The sequence below is a fragment of the Tupaia chinensis genome, unplaced genomic scaffold (assembly GCF_000334495.1).
Source record: "Tupaia chinensis unplaced genomic scaffold, TupChi_1.0 Scaffold000070_1, whole genome shotgun sequence".
NCBI classification, from domain to species: domain Eukaryota; kingdom Metazoa; phylum Chordata; class Mammalia; order Scandentia; family Tupaiidae; genus Tupaia; species Tupaia belangeri.
The window spans coordinates 999045-1017903 of record NW_006159530.1 but is presented as its reverse complement, the minus strand read 5'-3'; the positions used below and the strand labels follow the sequence as shown (position 1 = coordinate 1017903).

The window sequence follows — 18859 nt, the reverse complement described above, 5'->3', positions numbered from 1 at the left end:
CTGCTCTTGTTAATCAGCGACACTTCACGCACTGACGCGCTAATAAGTACGGTCACTCTTAATCAGGGCAGACAGCCATATCCTCCTGGGGCTGGCAGAAAATGACAGGCAGGTGACATCCACTCCACAGAAGAGGTCAAGAGACCATGCAAGAGGCTACTGGAGAGTCAAAAGGCCTTGCAAATGAATACTATCATTATATCCCCAAGGAGGGGAAATAAGGAATGCCTGTGTCATTAAGAAGTGTCCCTTTGGACCCACTCCACCCCTCCTCCCTAGCACTAGACTGGAGAGCATGGGGTCCCTCCTCCACAATCCTCGAAATCCTTCCCAGTCACCAGGAATTTGTTCTTTCCTTGGAGATCTGTTCACTTCACACACAACAACAGCATTCCAGAGATGCCTTTCATCTTATCTGATGGCTGCTCCAGAGAAGCATGTGTGTCTTTTCCATGAGTTTCATGATACAGAGTTTCGTGGTCAAAGTCCTGGCCTGGGAAGCAGGAAGTCTGGCTGGAATCTCAGTAGCAACACTGACTCTGTGACCAAGGGTAATTGACTTCCTGGGCCCTTTCACTCTCTATAAACTATAAAATGGAGTTGGGCCCGCTCAGTGGTCCAGCCTCAGCACACTGCTCAAGCAAAGCTGGATCTGTGTGGAAGATGACAGGTTTGGTTTCCTGGTCAACCTGGACACACCGGATGTGTGTGCCCTTGACCCTGCCTGTCTGGCAAGGCCAGAAGAGGATCACGACCTGAGACCTCATTGAGAGTGCTTGTCTTTCTCTGTCTCTTACTCCTCATGAAAGAAAGAAACTTTAAAATACTATTTAAGGAAATAAAATGGAATCAATATCAACCATTCAAGAAGACTATGAAGAAAGAGAAAAATCTCTGTCAAAGTGATTTGGGCCAGAGTGGTGAAGAAGCTCTTCACATCCTAGTAACATCTATAGGAGAACCCAGGTGCCAATTGGACATGGAGTTGTTTAACTTCCTAAGGTGCCAAGGACAACAGAATAATGGAATGGTTAAGAGGATGGGCTCCGGGACCAGCAGTTGGCATAATGGCTATATCACTGGACTCCCATGTAATCGACTAAGGTTCGAATCCCAGACCCGGTGGCTTAAACTCATGCCGTGCACATGTGCATGTGTGCCCAAGAGCCCAAGAGGAGAATGGAGCAAAAGGGATTGCAGCATGGCCATCCCCCCTGGGGGTGATTTCTCACTTGTCTCTCTGTCTCTGTCTTTCTGGTGAGTGAATGCACCCTATAGCAAAAACCTCTCCCCCTGCCTCTCTCCCAATAAAAAAAGAGTATGGGCTCCAGAGTCAGACTCTCTGGGTATGGTTCTGACTCCCCTGCTGATCAGGAGTCCTTCAATAAGCTACATATCTTAAAGGTCCTTTCGCCCATCTCTAAAATGAAGAGCAAAATAGTACCTACCTTATAGAACTGCTCTGGGAACGAAATAAGAATGTGCATATACAGCACTTAGAACAATCTCAGGCACACAGGAAGTGATTAAACTGGTTAGAGATTATTATTTGACTTAAATAAGGCTAAGGCTTAGACTATCTAGAGTAGGAGGATGGTAACGGTTAGCATGTGATACCCCTGCAATATTTTGCCATCTGGCTTCTAGAGAAAGCTCGATTGAGAAAAATCAGCTCAAGGTTAAAATCCCTAGGATGGCTGTACATGCGAGTGACTAGAGGAAGATCCATGAGTATGGTATAACTTCTAGGAGCAAGGTACAGGAAGGCCCGCTGTCAGGGAAGCTGAGACATCGGACCATGTTCTCAACCGACAGAGGAGACAACTTCTCCTCCCCATGTGAACTGCAGGGTCAGGACGCCTGCAATAGAGGCCTGCTTGACCTGCCAGGGACAGGCTGCGATGTGAAACACAACAACCACAGCCCTGGTATAGCAGGGAGCTCCTGCAAGGTACCTCTGCAATGTGATCCACACGTGGGCGCTGGAGAGCACCCAGGTCTGCTGGCTTCCAGTCAAGAGATCTCCCTACTGACCTTCTATGACCCAGAAACAACCCTGCAAGATACATTTCCTCTGGGTTTCTGGTGCTTTCCACCTCCCCTCCAAAGTATTCCTATGATTTGCCAATGAAAACTCCTTCCCAAGCTCACTATAATCTCTTGAAACCAGAAGTCTGCTTTATAACAAAGCAAACTACCATAGTTGGAGGCTACCCAGGATGGCGTGCAAACCTCGCAGACGGGTCCCCCATCCCTCCCCAGTGCTGCTTCCTTTGCTGAACAATTCACTTCTCTTTCCTGGCTTGGAAACTGGCCTCCCACCTATCGTTCTGCAGCAACGGGGCTCGCAGCCCGGGTTGTCTGGAAACAATTACCTCAGCTGCATGGCTACAGGCCAGCAAAGGGCCTGAGAACTAACTGCAAGAAGAGCTACAGTCTTGGTAGGTGAGGGTGAAAGGGATATAGAAAACAGAGGAGCTCGGGAGTCGAGTTAGCGCAGGGAGCTACGAGACACAGAAAAACATGGATACGATAGGGAACCAGACGACTGGTCCTTTTCACTGAGTAATAAGAACTCCATTCTGTGCTTCGCTTCAAGATCAAAGCTGCAAGAGGGCATTGTTCTTAGACTCCGGTTTTGGCAGAAGGACTAGACGCCCCACTGTGTTGGTTTTGCTATGCTGGATCTGATGGCAAGGCAGAATAACGTAGCGGCCCCCCTTACCTGAGTGCCTTGCTCAAAATTCTTTGGCTCTGTTCATCTCTGGCTCTAGTCAGTACCTATCCAAGGGAACTCGGGCAAACAATTTAATCTCCCTGAGCCTCAATTTACTCATCTGTAAAATCTGAGGTAACCCTGACTTACCTTCTTTGCATTCGCATTTCAAGGACAAAATACATTGACCCATTTAAGCACTTGGTGAATGAAAACGTGTTATTTGGAACTCTAATCAATTCCAAGGTGCACACAAAACTAAAGTGGGAGGCACAGCCAAGCACTCAAGGAATTAAAAGGGAATTCCAGTTTGCAGTTGCATCTGTCAAAGAACCTTGCAGAAGATCTACTTTGTAACTCTCAGAACATGTTGTATTTCCTTTTCTCTCCCCACAACAGACCCCCCTCCACTTCCTTTCTCTCCCCTACAGACCCCCTTCATCTCAAAGTTACGAAAGAGCCTTTCGCCCTCCCAAACCCTAAACTCTATCTCCAGCTCCTACGGCTTTTCCTTCTCTCCCTCTCACTCCTTTTTCTACCCCTGAATATGTAGCTCGATTTAGCCTCCTGCATGTTTTTCTTCTTTCAGTACTATTATCTAGAAGTGAAATCTGGCAACTTATCCCTTTTTTTTTTCTTCCCATCTTTTCAGTTCTAGCACTTTCCATCCAATTCTATTATTTGCATTTAAAAAGATTGGGAACAGGGTGAGCAAAGGCATGAAATCTTCTTAGAGGAAAATGCTAGGTTAGCAAAGCGTAATTCTTTTCCGTGGTGGGGAATGGAATGCGTGCATTGGTAAATCTTGACTCTGTCATGTATTAGTCTCATTACTCCCACTTGACAAGACACCCACACACCTCTTAAAGATGCTGTAAGGTTGGGGGCAGCAGCATAGTGGTTCAGGCACTGGATTTCCACATGGCTGACTTTGGTTCAAGCCCCAGATCCGGTGGCTTGAAAATCACATCAGATACTTGTGCGTGCCCAAAATTCCAAGAGGAGACCGGAGGAGAAGGGATTGCAATGTGTCCATTCCCTCATCCTCCTGGGGGGTGATTTCTCACTTTCTGTCTCTCTTCTGTGAGTCCACACACCCTATGACAAAAACCTAAATTAAAAAAAAAAAAAGAAAAAGAAAGGGACCAGCAGTTAGCGTAATGGCTACATCGCTGGACTACCATGTAGTCGACTGCGGTTCGCGTCCCGGACCCGATGGCTTAAAACTCACACCAGGCGCGTGTGCTGCCCAAGATCCCGAGAGGAGAAAGGAGGAGAAGGGATTGTGGCGTGGCCATCCCCCCTGGGGCATGATTTCTCGCTTTCTGTCTCTCTGTCTCTGTCTGGGTCCATTATTGTGTTGTGAAACAGAAATGCCTGAAGCTAAGTGATTTACAACGAATAGAGGCTTATTTGGCTCAAGATTATAGGGCTGGAAAATGGACAAGTTTGGATCTGGCATCTGACCAGCCTCTCTTACCTTATAATATAACAAAGAAAAGTAGAAAGCTTAGAGGATGCATGTGGAGAGAGAGCGATACCTGTAGGCAGCTCTTTGTAACAACCCATTCTGATTGGAACTAAGCCCGTCTCACAAAAGCAAGATCTTACTCCATCTCTCAAGATACAGCATTAATCCATTCATGAAGGTGGTGCCCCCATGATCCAAATACCATCCACTAGGCCTCGCCTCTAAAAGGTTTCAGCCCTTCCCAATGTCATTACATTGGGGACCAAATTCCAACACATGAATCTCTGGAGGAAAAACCATTATCCAAACCATAGAATATGTAGACTATACTAATGAACTATCTATCAGTGGAGAAAATGAAATGAGGAAATGAGTAGATGTAGTTTCAACTCAGGGTCTAAGGGTTCATGCAGGAGGTGACTTGGAAGATAGGATGTTTTTACAGAGCTATATAAGAAATAATGTTCTGTAGTTTCTCAGTTAGAAGACAAGCTTATGGAAGGATAAAAACATTGCCTTTTCTAGTAATTCCAAAACTGAATAAGCCTAAGCTATCCAATAAGACATGTAAAATAAGTTTCATGAAAAATATCTTTTTATAGAAAAAACTAACTATTTTTTTAAATGTTTTTAAGGGTAATCATACCTCTAATTACAAAAATAACTAGACAAAATTTTATCAGAAACTGAAGATAAGTTTGGTATTATATGACTTAATATAAAACATATGAGACATACTTGAAATTCGGTCACCCAGGATGACCAAAGAAACAGGCAGCTTGCTGCCAAAAAATATAATTGAGAGATAACAAAGACCAAAAGTCTTCTCCCATCCCAAAACAAACAAGCAAGCAAACAAAACATTGTATATTAATAGTGTACAGAGAGAAAATAAAATTTAGGAAACTCAGTTTGCAAACCACATGAAAAAAGAATATGAAATTTGCCTAATAAACTCAATGACCAAAAGAAGGGAAATGCAGGAGTTAGCTTGCAAAGAAGCTACTTCTTAAAAGGTCAGTTAATGGTTATGTCGCTGGACTCTCACGTAGTCAATCAACCACAGTTCGAGTACCAGATCCAATGGCTTAAAACTCATGCCAGGTATGTGTGCATGCGTGCCAAAGATCTCAAGAGGAGAATGGAGAAAGAAGAGCTGTGTATGGCCATCCCTCCTGTGGGGTGATTTCTCACTTTCTGTCTCTTTATCTCTCCAGTGAGGGCACACACCCTATAACAAAAATCTCTCTCTCTAAAAAAAAAAAAAGAAAAAGAAAGGGACCAGCAGTTAGCGTAATGGCTACATCGCTGGACTACCATGTAGTCGACTGCGGTTCGCGTCCCGGACCCGATGGCTTAAAACTCACACCAGGCGCGTGTGCTGCCCAAGATCCCGAGAGGAGAAAGGAGGAGAAGGGATTGTGGCGTGGCCATCCCCCCTGGGGCATGATTTCTCGCTTTCTGTCTCTCTGTCTCTGTCTGTCTGGTGAGCGCACACGCCCTATAGCAAAAACCTGTCAAAAAAAAAAAAAAAGAAAGAAAAAGAAAAGAAAAGCCTGCCTTGAGGCGAGACACTGAAGGAGGAGAACATAGTGCAGTCTTGCAAGTCCACCTAAGAGCCTCTGGAGCAGCCCGAGAAGGCTGTCAGCAGCAGAAGTAGAGTGTTTTCCAAAATCTCTTCTGCAGAAGATATTGAAAAAAGAATCTCTTCTCTCAGGATACTGGTGCATGTTATAATGGAAAAATATGGTTCTGTGACCAAATCAGCTTGAGAAACGCTGGGTAAAACAACGTTAAAGAGGTGTCTTCCACTTCAGTACTTCTTGGCAACTTAAATAGGGTAGTTTTACCATGGAACATTTTGGATGATAAATGTTTTACAGAATACATTTTAGGAAATGCTGGCCTTCCTTAACGTTCATTTATTTCTTGTAAGAGGGCCATTCCCCCAACAGGAACATCATGTGGCGGCCCCCCCAACCCCAGTCGGCCTGGGTCACGGGAATGTGCCTGGGTCAGGCATGTTCCGGGAGACCATGGGACGCAGACCCAGCACCTTCCCATGTGGCCTTAGCATCAGGTGCATGCTGTGTACCCGCAGCTGGCTAGGAAATGCTCATTCTGACTCTCCTCCTCGCCTTGTTGACAAGGAAGTGGAGGCCCACAGAGGGGTAGTGACCTGCAAAATACCACTCGGGGTTCCAGTGCAGAGGTGGGGCTAGAACCTAAGGCCCCTAACCCTCGAGTTTCTGAAAGCCCAGGTCTGTGTGTTAGGCTGTGGGGCAATGATAGACAGAACGCCTCTATAAGAACATAAAAGTTCCATTTACTCAATTATCAAGGTTGCTGTGACAAAATAATCACCCAGGACAACCAGTATCACCACTATGTCTACACCAGGCCACACGTGTCATGATTGCAGTCCACTGACAGGCACAGAGTCCTGACAAAGGGCCACTTCATAAATGGCAATGCTACCACACGCTCAGCAGAGCTGAGGACCGTCCACGGTGCTGCCCATCTGCTCCCACTCCAGAACACGGATCCAATGGCTGGATCCTCTCCACCACTGTCCACACAACTAAGTATAAGGTTCAGAGCAAACTAAAAGAGACCGTCCTCATACGGAAACAATGACGGACTATTGAGATAGACCCCCATAAAAGAGTCATTTCCAAATCTTCATCAGGGAGACAGGCCAATAATGGGGGGACCCACCAGAGGAACATAACAGGTGACAGCAATGGCCCCTTTACCTTCTTCTTTGATTTAAAGACGTTACACCGGAAGATATTGCTGGCACCATCTCGAGCGATATAGCTGAAGATCTTCAAGTCTTGGGAATCATGAGAGACATAGAAGATTCTAGAGGAAGAGAAACAGAAAGATGCACTGAAAATGGCATCAGGAGCAGATGTCCAACCAGAAAACTGCTACTTAGGGACACTCGGAATCGGAGCTCCTCAAAGGCAAATTATTACAGAGATTCTTCCTAGGAGGTCAAAAAGCCACAATGTAGAAGGCACTGCCACCAAGCCCTGCAAATACACACTCCCATCAGTGACTTCCAGATTTGGAAAAGCAGGTAGGGGATCAGCCATGGAACCTCACTCTTATAAGCCATCTTCTAAGGTGGCAAACCTACCACTGTAACTTGTGTGTTAGAAAAAAATAAATGGGGGCCAGCAGAGGGCATGGAGGTTAAGGTGGCTGGATCCTACATGATCAACTGCACAGTTCAAGTCCTGGACCCGGTGGCTTGAAAAATAGGCAGGGTATGCACGTGTGCAGGCCCGAAATCCTGAGAGAAGGATGGAGGAAAAGGGAGTGCAGCATGGCCATCCCCCCCGGGGGAGGGTGATTTCTCACTTTATCTCTCTGTGTCCCCATCTCTGTAGCGAGTATACATGCCCTATAGCAAAAAAAGAAAAAAAGAAAAGAAGGAAAACTGGTGGTCCAGCCTGCAGCATTTGTACCTCGGCATCTCCTACTTGAGCTCTAGACCCACTCCAGCAGCCCTCCTGAAATCCTTCCCTGAATGCAGTTTGAGCTTCCTAAATCCGTCATTCTAGCAGTTGGGTTCATCACCTTCCCCATGGTTCTCTGGGCAAATATGGTCTTCGTTCTTCCAAACTGATCTTGAGGAGTGGGTTTAATATCCACTTAACTCAGAAATCGGGGTGATATCCTCTCCTGCCTCCACTGTCCCCCAATATCTGCCACTCACGACCAAGTTCCTTGCAGCTCACCTCTCACTATCTCTGGTAGGCCTTTTTCTCTTCAGCTCTCGGTACTGCATTTTTTCTTTTTTTGGAGAGGTTTTTGCTATAGGGTGCATGCATTCACCAGACAGACAGAGAGAGACAGAGAGACAGAAAGTGAGAAATCACCCCCTAGGGGGGATGGCCACACCACAATCCCTTCTCCTCCATTCTCCTCTCAGATCTTGGGCACGCACGCACATGCGCCCAGCATGAGTTTAAGCCACTGGGTCCAGGACTTGAACCGCGGTCGACTACGGGGGAGTCCAGCGACATAGCCATTACGCTAATTGCTGGTTCCAAGCTCTGATTTTTTTCAAACTGGGCTTTGGCAATATCATCTAAATGGTGTAGTCTGTGCTTCCTCGCTTCTCTATTGCCTACTCATTCTCACATTGCTAGCAAAGTTTTGGGTTTTTTTTTTAGGTTTTTGCCACAGGGTGAGTGTTCACAGAGATAAAGGGAGAGACCAAGAGACGGAAAGTGAGAAATCATCCCCGGGGATAGCCATACTGCAATTCCTTCTCCATGCTCCTCCTGGGATTTGGGGCACACATGCACACATGCCCAGCATGTTTCTCAAGCTGCCAGGTCCAAGGCTCAAATCACACAGTTGGCCAAGTGGGATCAGTCACTTGAACCACCACACTACCTGCTGGCCCCAGTATTTTTAAAGTTTATTTATTTCTTCCATGAGAAAGAGAGATAGGAACGGCAAACAAGGTCTCAATAATGTAACCCACCCCAAGGCTCAGGCAGCCTGGATTATGGGCAAGTATGTGACCAAGGGAGATCATGGCCCTGGGGCCTTCCCACAGGGGTCCATGGCACAGAGCATGCTGTACCCACTTGCTGGCCCAAGGTGGTGTTTTTAAAAACACAAATTATATCTCACCATTTGCGTTTTAAAACTATCCAAAGACCTCCTCCTGCCTTCAGGATAAAGTCCAAACTCTGCATGGAGTATCTTTCTTTCTGCTGCCACCTCTCTCCAGAGACCTGACCTACATACATACATATCTGCAGAACTAGCCGCAAACACCTTCCTGCCTTGGCAACAGCTGTGAACACCTTGGCATCCTTCAAGACCTGGTGCAGAGACACCTTCCCTTCCCTCGGCAGTCTGAACTGCTGAAGTCCCCCTGGTCCGACCTTGCCATGGCAGAAGCTCCTTGAATGAGTAAAGACCACAGCTTGGTATCCCCAGCACCAGCACAATGACCGGCACATGGGCAGTTCCCAGTGGCTGCGTAGGAGGAAGGCGTTCCTGCAATGGGTAAGCACCTATGATGTGGTCTGCCTGCTTCTTCATTTTCCCCTCAAGAAGTTAGGTCCAGTTAGTTCAGATGCATCCCACATAAAACTCCTTTGATTTTCTTGCTTTTAATTTATTATGTAATACCCTAAGGACAGAAACTGGATTTAAAACTGATACAGCAGATCCGAACACGAACTGGCATGCCAACAAGACTCCGAGACGTGGAAGGCACACAGGGACAGCAGCAAAGGAAGGTTAGCTTAACTTCAGTAGACAAGGCACCTTTTCAGAAAACTCATGACAAGCTGTGCATGGATGCAGCTGCTCTCCTGGTTGTTGTTTTAATTTTGTTAATATAGTTCTTCAGATGGGGCTGGGGAGACAGCCGCATAGCCCTCACAGGGTCTTCACACTGCCCCCTGTCTCTGTGGGTCTTGATCATGGACACATGTGGCACGAAGTGTACCCTGGGAAGTCCCAGGATGACACCCCAGGACTCTTCCCATGTGAATCCAGTTGCATTAGCACCGAGCCACCAGTTGGCCCCCAATCTCTTTGGACTGGAAATCTCTGGAGACAGCTCTGCTCTGAGTTCAAAAATTTAATGTGCTGTTATTCAAAGCAAATAACTTCTAGCTAACCAAAAAGTCAGCTAGTTAGAGCACGGGAAGTCCACCATCATAACCCAGAAGCAGTAAGTTTTTCCATGTGACTTCATTCAACAACAAATTAATAAATCAACAAACTGAGGCTTCAGGTTCGAACTTCCAAATCAAGAAATATATTCCAAGAACCTTATTTCTCCATTACTTAGTTTTCTCAAGAACTGTCACTGTGGGGGTGGTAGAAACTGAGTGAAGGGAGAGGAATGTGAACGCTCAAGAGAATAGGAACATTTTCCTTTCTTCCTTCATCATATTTATCTCTAAACCCAGTGATCCTGCGTCCAAAAAGTATATCTGTCAATTTTCTCATCTTGTACTATAATTATCAAGGGTAGAATTCCAAATTAGTTTACGTAATGTGAACAATGATCACTAAGGTTTAGTTTCCCCCTTTGAATATCTTAAAATTTCTTTCAGAGTATTTATTTTATGTATATACTTTTTATTTCAAAATAGGTAGAAAATTATAATTTTTAATTTCTAATGGTACTATTATGCTTTCAAGTCACAGAAATACATTTTTTAGGTAGATTTTTGCTATAGGGTGCATGCACCTACCAGAGGGACAAAGAGAGACAGAAAGAGAGAAATCACCCCCAGGGGGAAGGCCATGCCGCAATCCCTTCTCCTCCATTCTCCTCTCAGCACACGTGCCTGGTGTGAGTTGTAAGCCCCTTGGTCCAGGACTCGAATCACAGTCGACTATGTGGGAGTCCAATAACATAACCATTATGCCATCTGCTGGTCCCTAGAAATACATATTTATACAGAATCTTATGGCCATACACTCGCCCAAAATGACTTAAATATAAACAATATCTTAGAGAAACTGGATTTGGAGTTTACCATCATACTGGAACTCAAGTTGACAAGGTGACAAAGAAACAAAAGACGTACGACCAATACCCCCTTTCCCACTAACCTATAGGTAAACTTGTTTTATTAGGACATAAGTTAAAGAAAAAATTTTTTAGAATAAAAAGGGAACTTTGAGGACCTCAGATTCCCCCTCAGTATCACTGTTGGTCAGGATTTGTCAAAGATAGACAATTCACTCCCTGCAAGGGTATCTATTCCCTTCTGGGAAGGTTCTAATTACTTGGAAATTCTCTCTTGTGTTGATTGGAAGTCTACCAGCAAGACTGCAGTGGAGGAAATGACTGGGAATACTGGCCCGGGGGTGAAACAGATCTGGACTTCAGCCCAGGTCTGTGCTTTCTAGCTTCCCACTCTGGCCATATCATGATCTTCTGCTTCGCCTGTGAAACGGAGACTTTTGTTTTCAAGTTCTCAGCCCTTACTTGCCTTTAAGTCTCTGATCATGAGACCACACCTTACTCTATCATCATTCCTCTCTTTGAAATAATGAGCTCTAAAATGACAGGGCTACTGTGATGACTAATTTATATAGCATCTTGCCTGGCCACAGGGTGCCCATGTATTTGGTCAAACGTTATTCTGGGTATGTCTTTGAGAATGTTTCTCAATGTGATTAAGGTTGAATTTGTAGACTGAGTAGAGTGGATTGCCCTCCCTGATGTGGGTGAACCCCATCCAAGGAGTTACAGACCTGAATAGAAAAAGACCAAGTGAGGGAACTTCTGCCTGAATGTCTGAATGTTTGAGCTGAAACATTGGTCTTTTCTGGCTCTCGGCCTTGAACTGAACCATCAGCTCTTCTTAGGTCTCACGCCAGCCAGCTCTCAGACTGGAACTTACACCAGGAGCTCTCTTGGTTCTCAGGCCTTCAGACACAAGGCAGGAACCACATATCATCCTTCCTGGGTCTCTGGCTTCTTGCTTACAGATCTTGGAACTTCTCAGCCTCCATAATCACTCGAGCCAAATCCTTACAATAATCTCTTTATTTATATACACATGTATGTATGTATGTGCCTGCAAACATGCACTTGTGTATATATGAGGGGGGCTCCCAAATGTTTGTAGAAAAATGGAATTAACGTATGTGTTTACTTGGGGCTGGGTCAGCAGTATGGCTGTAACATGCTGCTCGAGCAATGCAGACTCATATGGAAGATCACAGGTTCAGTTCCCTAGTCGACCTGTACACAGACTATGGGCACCTGCACCTATGACCCTGGCTGACTGGGAAGGCTGAGGGTGGGGTGGGGGACGGGGACTGTGGCATAACATCCTGTTGAAAGTGCTTATCTTTCTCTGTCTCTCACTCTCATGGAAGAGAGAAATAAGGTTTTTTTTTAATATGAGTTTATTTTGGTACACAAAATTTTGAAATTCATGCATAGCTTTTTTTTCCCCCTAAGGTTTTTGCCATAGGGCACATGCATTTGCCCAAGAGGAGAGAGACAGAATGTGAGAGGGAAAGTGAGAAATCACTCACAGCCCCCTTTCTACCCGGGGGATGGCCACGCTTCAATCCCTTCTCCTCCACTCTCCTCCCAGGGTTTTGGCACACATGACTTTCAAGCTGCCAGGTCTGAGACTCAAACCACATCAGCCATGTGGGTGTCCAGTACCTTAGCCTGCTGGCCCCCCATGCATAGTTTTGTATAATATATATATAGAATATATATTATATTGTTATGTTGCTGAAGACCCTTTGTGTTTATGTGTATGTGTGAAGGCTTCCTCCTCTCAGCTTTCTTTCTTAATCCTGCAAGTGAAAATAATTAAAACATCTTCCAGGGTAGTCATGAGGTTCAGATGAGACAATAGATGGGTGAGTATTCTGAAAGCCAGTCTATTACCGGTAATAGGCAAATACTTTAAAACTGGGGAAACAAAGCTAGACATGTCAAATGGAAGAGCAAAGAGAAATAATCGTTGTGTTCCCAATATCACTCTTTCTCTGTAGGGAACGGGGAGGGAAGGTCCAGGTTGAATGTCGCACTGAGATTTCTCTCAAGGCTCTGGGAGGCTTGGGCATTCCTAACTCAAAAAGACACTGTACAGGGCCGAAGGAAATGAAATCCAACTGAAAAATAAATAAATAAACAAACAAACAAACAAACAAACAGACTATCCTGTGGTTTATCTTTGGTGGAGATGAGTAACACAAAGTCAGTGGTCTTCTTCAGAAAGACCCTGGGAGAGTAAGGAGCATGATGTGAAGGACGCGGAAACAGAAAACAAGAACCGACCTGCTGCTGGAGGCCATCGAAGTGAGGGGTGACTTCGAAGGCAGTTTCGAGAAAATCCAGCTTGCCTCCTGCCCTTGGGAACAATGACCCCCAAAGCATCCTCGCCCATGCCAATGTTGTGTCTCACCTTAATGCTTTAGAAGGCCTGCAGCAAATACTAGAGGGGTATCAGGCCAGAGGGAGGAAGGCCCCAATGCTTTCATAGATCGACACCAGAATCCATAGGAAGGAACCTCCTCGCCCCTGCCCCTGTACACTGCCCAGACATGATTTTCCCTCTGCCCACCCAGCTCTGTGGCATGAACGGTTTCAGTCTCCCATTCCAGGTCATCACTCCTCCTTTCCCCACGCCTCTTCTTCACTGCTAGTCCCATCTTAGGTAGCACCGAGTTTCATTTGGAGCACTTTTCTCTCTTGGTACGGCTCTGACCTGACTAGCTCTTTCTTCCCACTGTATCAACAGGGCCCACTCCAGCTGGTTTTCTTTCATAAGCAGTTACTTCTGTTTCCACCTTCTTCATCTGAGCCACGCCTGGTGCACTGACTGCCTTCCCCAGGTGTCGCCCTCTCAGGGCTGCCATGTGGCGTAGATGGATGGTAATGAACTCACGAAACGGTGCCCGCAGGCCCTCACTGAAACGGTCTCCTCATGTCCACAGACACAAAGGAGTGGGGGGCGATAGCAGCTGATCTCGGGGAGACAGGACCAACGGGATATGCAGAGATATCCGAAAGAGGATTTATTGGGGGAGTCGGCTCCTGAGCCAGACTGGACCTTAGCTGAGAAGTCCCGACAGGGCCTGCAAGCTGGAAGAGGTGCCAGTAGCCTGCTTCAGTCGGGCTCAGAGGCGGAGAAGCCGACAATGTAACTCTTAGCTGGAGGACACAAGCCTGAGAACCCAGAGAGCCCGTGGTACAAGAGCTGGAGTTCAAAGGCAGGCAAGCCTTCAGTTTTGTTTTTTTTTTTCCCCGTTATTTATTTATTTGATTTTACTTACTACTATTACTATCTTTACAAATTTGCTATAGAGCACATGTGCTCACCAGAGAGAGACAGAGAGAGAGGGAAAGTGAGAAAGCAAGCCTCCAGGTCCAGGACTCAAACTGTAGTCGGTCATGTGGGAGTCCAGCGCCCTTAACCACACCACCTGCTGGCCCCAAGTCTTGAGTTCTGATGTCCAAATCAGCAGGACTCTGCCGTGCTCTCCAGAAGAGACCCGTCTACCTCCTGCATTTTTACCCACCTCCTGCCACTCCCCACCCTGGCTGACTAGGTGGTTCCTACCCACACTGAAGGTGGATCTTCTCCACCTAGTCCACTCAGACTCACATGTGAACTCCTCTGGAAACACCCCACAGACATGCCAGAACAATGCTTTACAGGTCTAGGTATCCTTTAATCCAGTTGACACCCCCGAATTAACCATCACACATGCCTGGGCATTTCACACCCCTGCATCACCACAGAATGATCTGGAAGTCCAGCTGAACTCCTTAGCTGCAGGCATAAAAATGTGAGCATAGGGGAACCAGCAGATGCATAATGGCTAAATTGCTGGACTCCCATGAAGTAGTCCATGGTTTGAGACCTGGACCCAGCAGCTTAAACTCACACTGGGCGCATGTGCGTGCCTGCCCAAGATCTTAAGAGGAGAATGGAGGAGAAGGAATTGCAGCATCCCCGTCCCCTCTGGGGGGTGACTTCTCACTTTCTGTCTCTCTGTCTCTCTCTCTTTCTAGCGAGCACACATCCCTATAGCAAAAACCTCTCAAAAAAAAAATATATATATATATGAGCATAAGAGCTGGTTTTTAAGATTTCCTTAAGAAAGAACCTGGCCAGCTGTCTAAATTGTTACAAAGATCTCCTGTGTTCCTGAAGTAGGGAATAAGCAATCAATTGCATTTTTCAATTTGGCGAGAGCCAGACCAATACATATTTACCTTTGAAAGAGACAGATAGAGAACCAGGGAGAGAGAGAGACAAAGAGACAAAGAGACAGGCACCAGCAACAAGGTCCTGATGCTGCAATGCACCCCATCCCGGCTGGCCCCAGATCACAGGCGCGCCTGCATCCAGCCGCGGGGAGGGTCGGATGTGAATGTGGGGCCTTTCCCAGGTGGGGTCTAGCTGCAGCCCCAGCCCCCAGCTGGCCCCTCCAATCATTTGTAAAGAGTCTTCTGTTGTCAGAAGTGAAGGGCAGGAGTGGGCTGGGAGGCTTGAGGCAGCCAAGAGACAGGGAGGAGGATATGAAGTGAAGGCCATGAAGGAAGGTCCTGCCTGATGGTTTTTTCTGCTGCGTGATGGCAGCTCTCGTCTCTGTCTCTGTCTTCTCACCACCCAAGGCAGGTGTGGAGGTGTTTGGCACGACTTTTGCTTGAAGGAACGCAGTGTAATCTGTGCCACCACCCCGTCCCACTTCAGACCTCCTGAGGGTACAGCCTAGTGTGTTTCAGCCCGCCCTGGAGGAGCACGGGACGCTGGCAGAGGGACGCTCCACAGGTCAGAGAGCGCAGGAGCACAGTAGGACGCAGCCCCAGGCGGTGGCGGACTGTGGGGAGGAGCACACTGCCAGGACCTGGCAGGAAACAGATCATGGTGTCACCTGGGGGCTGTTCCTGAAGAGGAGGGCAGAGTTCGAGGAAGAGCAGAGGACAGTCAGATGCCAGGAGCCCTCAGCACCCCAAGCCGGAGCAGGCGGGCAGGGAGCACTTCCAGGACTGAGAGTGAGCGAGAGAGCCTTGTGTCACCCGGGGAGCCCTGCTGACAGGGCTGCACGGGCTGGCCTCCCTGGGCACCATGCACGGGGACAGGAAGGAAAGCTCCCCATCATGGAGACAGAGGGGGAGAGTCCTCACACTGGAAATTGCACGCAGAAGGCATGTGGTCGCAAGGTGGAGTTCCCTGGGGTGTGGGGGACACAGGACATGCCAGGGTCTGGGAGGAGATGGGAACAGAGAGAGGCGAGGGCCGACCATGGAACCCAGACCTCACTCGTGGGCTTAAGAGCATGGATGGGGTGCGAGCCGGGGATGGGCACAGGTGACAGTCACGGCGACGTGAAGGGTGGATGGACAGGCCAGGAGCAGGAGGCAGGCCAGTGAAGGGCTCCTGCAGTCTGGAGTATTGGGGGAAGGGAAGGAATCTGGACCCGGGGCTCACGCAGGAAGACCAGGCTTCAAATCCCTGTCACGCTGCTTCTAACTGTGCAGCACCAGTGAGCCTGTGTCCTCCAGCCTTGGTTTTCTCATCTACAGACGTGGGGGCTGCTGTAAGTCAGGTGCCAAGCATGGGGCAGGGGCGTGACGCACCAGGAGTCAGGCAGGACAGGCTGGGAGGTCGGGCAGACCAGACACAGGCAGGGTAAAGAGTGACGCAGGCCTCACGCAGGCAGGGCAGTGGGCACCTCGGATGGAGACCGGCTCGAGGGTGGCTTCTCTCCATGTGAGGGGAGGGGATTCTGAGTTGTGTGACTTGGGTGATGTAGTGGACAGATGCCCGTTACTGGGTCCAGGGACACAGAAGGAGAGAAGGCTGAGGGCCACGCAGGAGAAGAGTGGGGTTCCTGACATGGCAACCTTGGGAGACCAAAAGCACTCAGACGGACTTGCCTAAGAGGAAAAAGGGATGGCCGTGGGGTACAGACTGGGGTCCTCAGGACTCAGAGGGCGGCTGAAGCCACAGGAAGCAGGAGGTCCCTGGAGGAACAAGTTAGAACCAGAAGAGAAGGCACTCACGGAGGGAATCCCATTAACAGTATCCATGCAAAAACGGAGGGCCGGACAGGAGGCCAGCCCTGCAGTGCAGCGGTTAAATGCTGCATGCAGGGAGTTGGCTCCCACATGGCGAGCTGTGGTTCGAAACCTGGCCCCAGTGGCTTGAAAAACATGCTAGGAACGTGTGTGTGCACGCCCCAAATCCTTATGGGATGGACAAATGGAAGAGAAGGGATTGCTGCATGACCTCACCCCATTTTGGAGGGAAGGTGCTTTCTCTCTACCTTTCTGATAAACATGTGCTCCCTTTGGTAATTACAGAAAAGAAAAACTGAGTAGGACAGGATGAGGACATTAGAGGAGGAGTGAGGAAAACATCCTGGAAGCAGGAGGAGAGACTGCAGGAGAGCAGAGAGGAAGCGGAGGAGACGGGCCAGGGACTGAACCCAGGACATGCCTGGCAGCCTCAGCAGGCGGGCTCAGCAGCATAGCTCGCAAGGGCCAATTACAATGAGCTGAAAAGTGGGAGTCTCGGCAACACAGACAGCGAATGCAATTATTTCCGAGAGTTCAGCAGCAAAAGGGCAAGATGGGGTGGTAGGCTCGAGGCGAAGCTTTTCTTTTTAGGAAACCTGAGCCTACTTACAGGCTAAAAAAGAAGGAACAAACCAGAAATAGTCTCACAACCCAGAGGAAGCATAGGGAAAATGATGGCTCGAGATACACAGAGAGAGGCCAGGTGGTGACACAGTGGTAATGCAACTGGACCCACAGGGGAAAGGTCCTGGGTTTGCGCCCTGGGACCTCCCTGTACACGCGAACATGTGAGTCTGTGGTCGGGGCTAGCTGTGACTGGGGGTGAATCACAGGGGGAAGCCCCCTACCCTGCCTGTCTTTTTCTCTTATGGAAGAAATAAACTAAAAAAAATACAGATACTTCAGAAGACAAGACTGGCAGTCACCTTGGATTCAAGAAGGCACCGACGATGAACTTGACACTACGATGGGGGTGCACCCACCCACCCTGGTTGCCTCACTCTCCCTGTCTTGGCACTTGGTGGCCTTGCTGGAGCAGCTGAGCCTTTCCTTGCAGAGTTGAGGCTGCTTTGATGTGGAAGTATGGGCGAAGCTGGTCAAGAGGTCAGTCTAATTTTTAGTAAAGTGTCCTGATTAAAGCAAAGACTGATTTATCTGCTCCAGACCTGCATTTTTTTAAAAAGAATATTTATTTAATTTTATATATATATTATTATTATTATTATGTTTTAAATTTGCTATAGGGCACGTGTGTTCACCAGAGACAGAGAAAAAAGAGAAAGAAGGAAAGTGAGAAAGCAAGCCACCAGATCTGGAACTTGAACTGTGGTCAGCCATGTGGGGATCCAGTGTCCCAACCACTACGCCACCTGCTGGTCCCTCCCAGACCTGCATTTGATCTGTCCCTTCTTTACTTCCCTTTCTCAGAAGTAGAGACAACTCCCAGCAATGGGACACGGATCGAACAGAAAGTGCGGCAATCAGAAACATTTTACCGCCACCTTAGGAGGGGAGACACGTGCTAATGCATATACACGTATTTGTATTTGTGTGTCGTCAAGAAAGTCTTGATGCATAGAAAAATACGTCATGACTTTCCTGATGACCTAATATATATGTCTGTGTGTGTGTGTGTGTGTGTGTGTGTGTGTATGTCTCTGTGTATATATGTCAATATATATACACATAACATATGTGAACACACACACGATTTTTTGTTCGCAGTGTTTGGTATGAGGACAGACTGCTACCCCCCCACCCCCGAGTTGTTCCAACTCTAGAAGGATGGCGCCTGCGATGCCCCACTCCCCAGCAGCCAGGCCCACCCTGCACAGCTCATGTGCGATGGCCTCAAAGGCCACAGTGAGCTCCCATGCAGATCGCATCCACTAGGGGCTTCCCTTCTGAGACGACTCCTGCTCACCCCCTCCATGAATAAAAACAAGATGAGCACATTAGCTGTTTATTACGGTCCCATCGCTCCCAACCCCCCTCTGGTAATTATGAATTACCAGTAAATACTGCAACCATTGGGAAACCGGAACCTTATGCCAACTTCCTCATAATCCATGAGATTCCAAGGACAGTGAGGATCCCCCAGGATCCCCAAAGG

General features: G+C 47.7%; 1 protein-coding gene across 5 annotated transcripts in view; it reads right to left on the bottom strand.

Moving 5' to 3' along the window:
• CUNH1orf226 (chromosome unknown C1orf226 homolog) overlaps positions 1–18859 on the bottom strand; it is a 112804-nt gene that overhangs the window by 54544 nt on the left and 39401 nt on the right. For 4 of the 5 annotated variants that reach the window (XM_027767489.1, XM_027767500.1, XM_027767504.1 and 1 more), the window contains one exon: positions 6944–7052. In XM_027767489.1, coding sequence (XP_027623290.1) covers positions 6944–7052 — 109 coding nt within the window. Of the gene's footprint in view, positions 1–6943; positions 7055–11377; positions 11383–16640; positions 16647–18859 lie in introns of those variants that run through there. The other variant, XM_014583556.1, reaches the window with a different exon arrangement.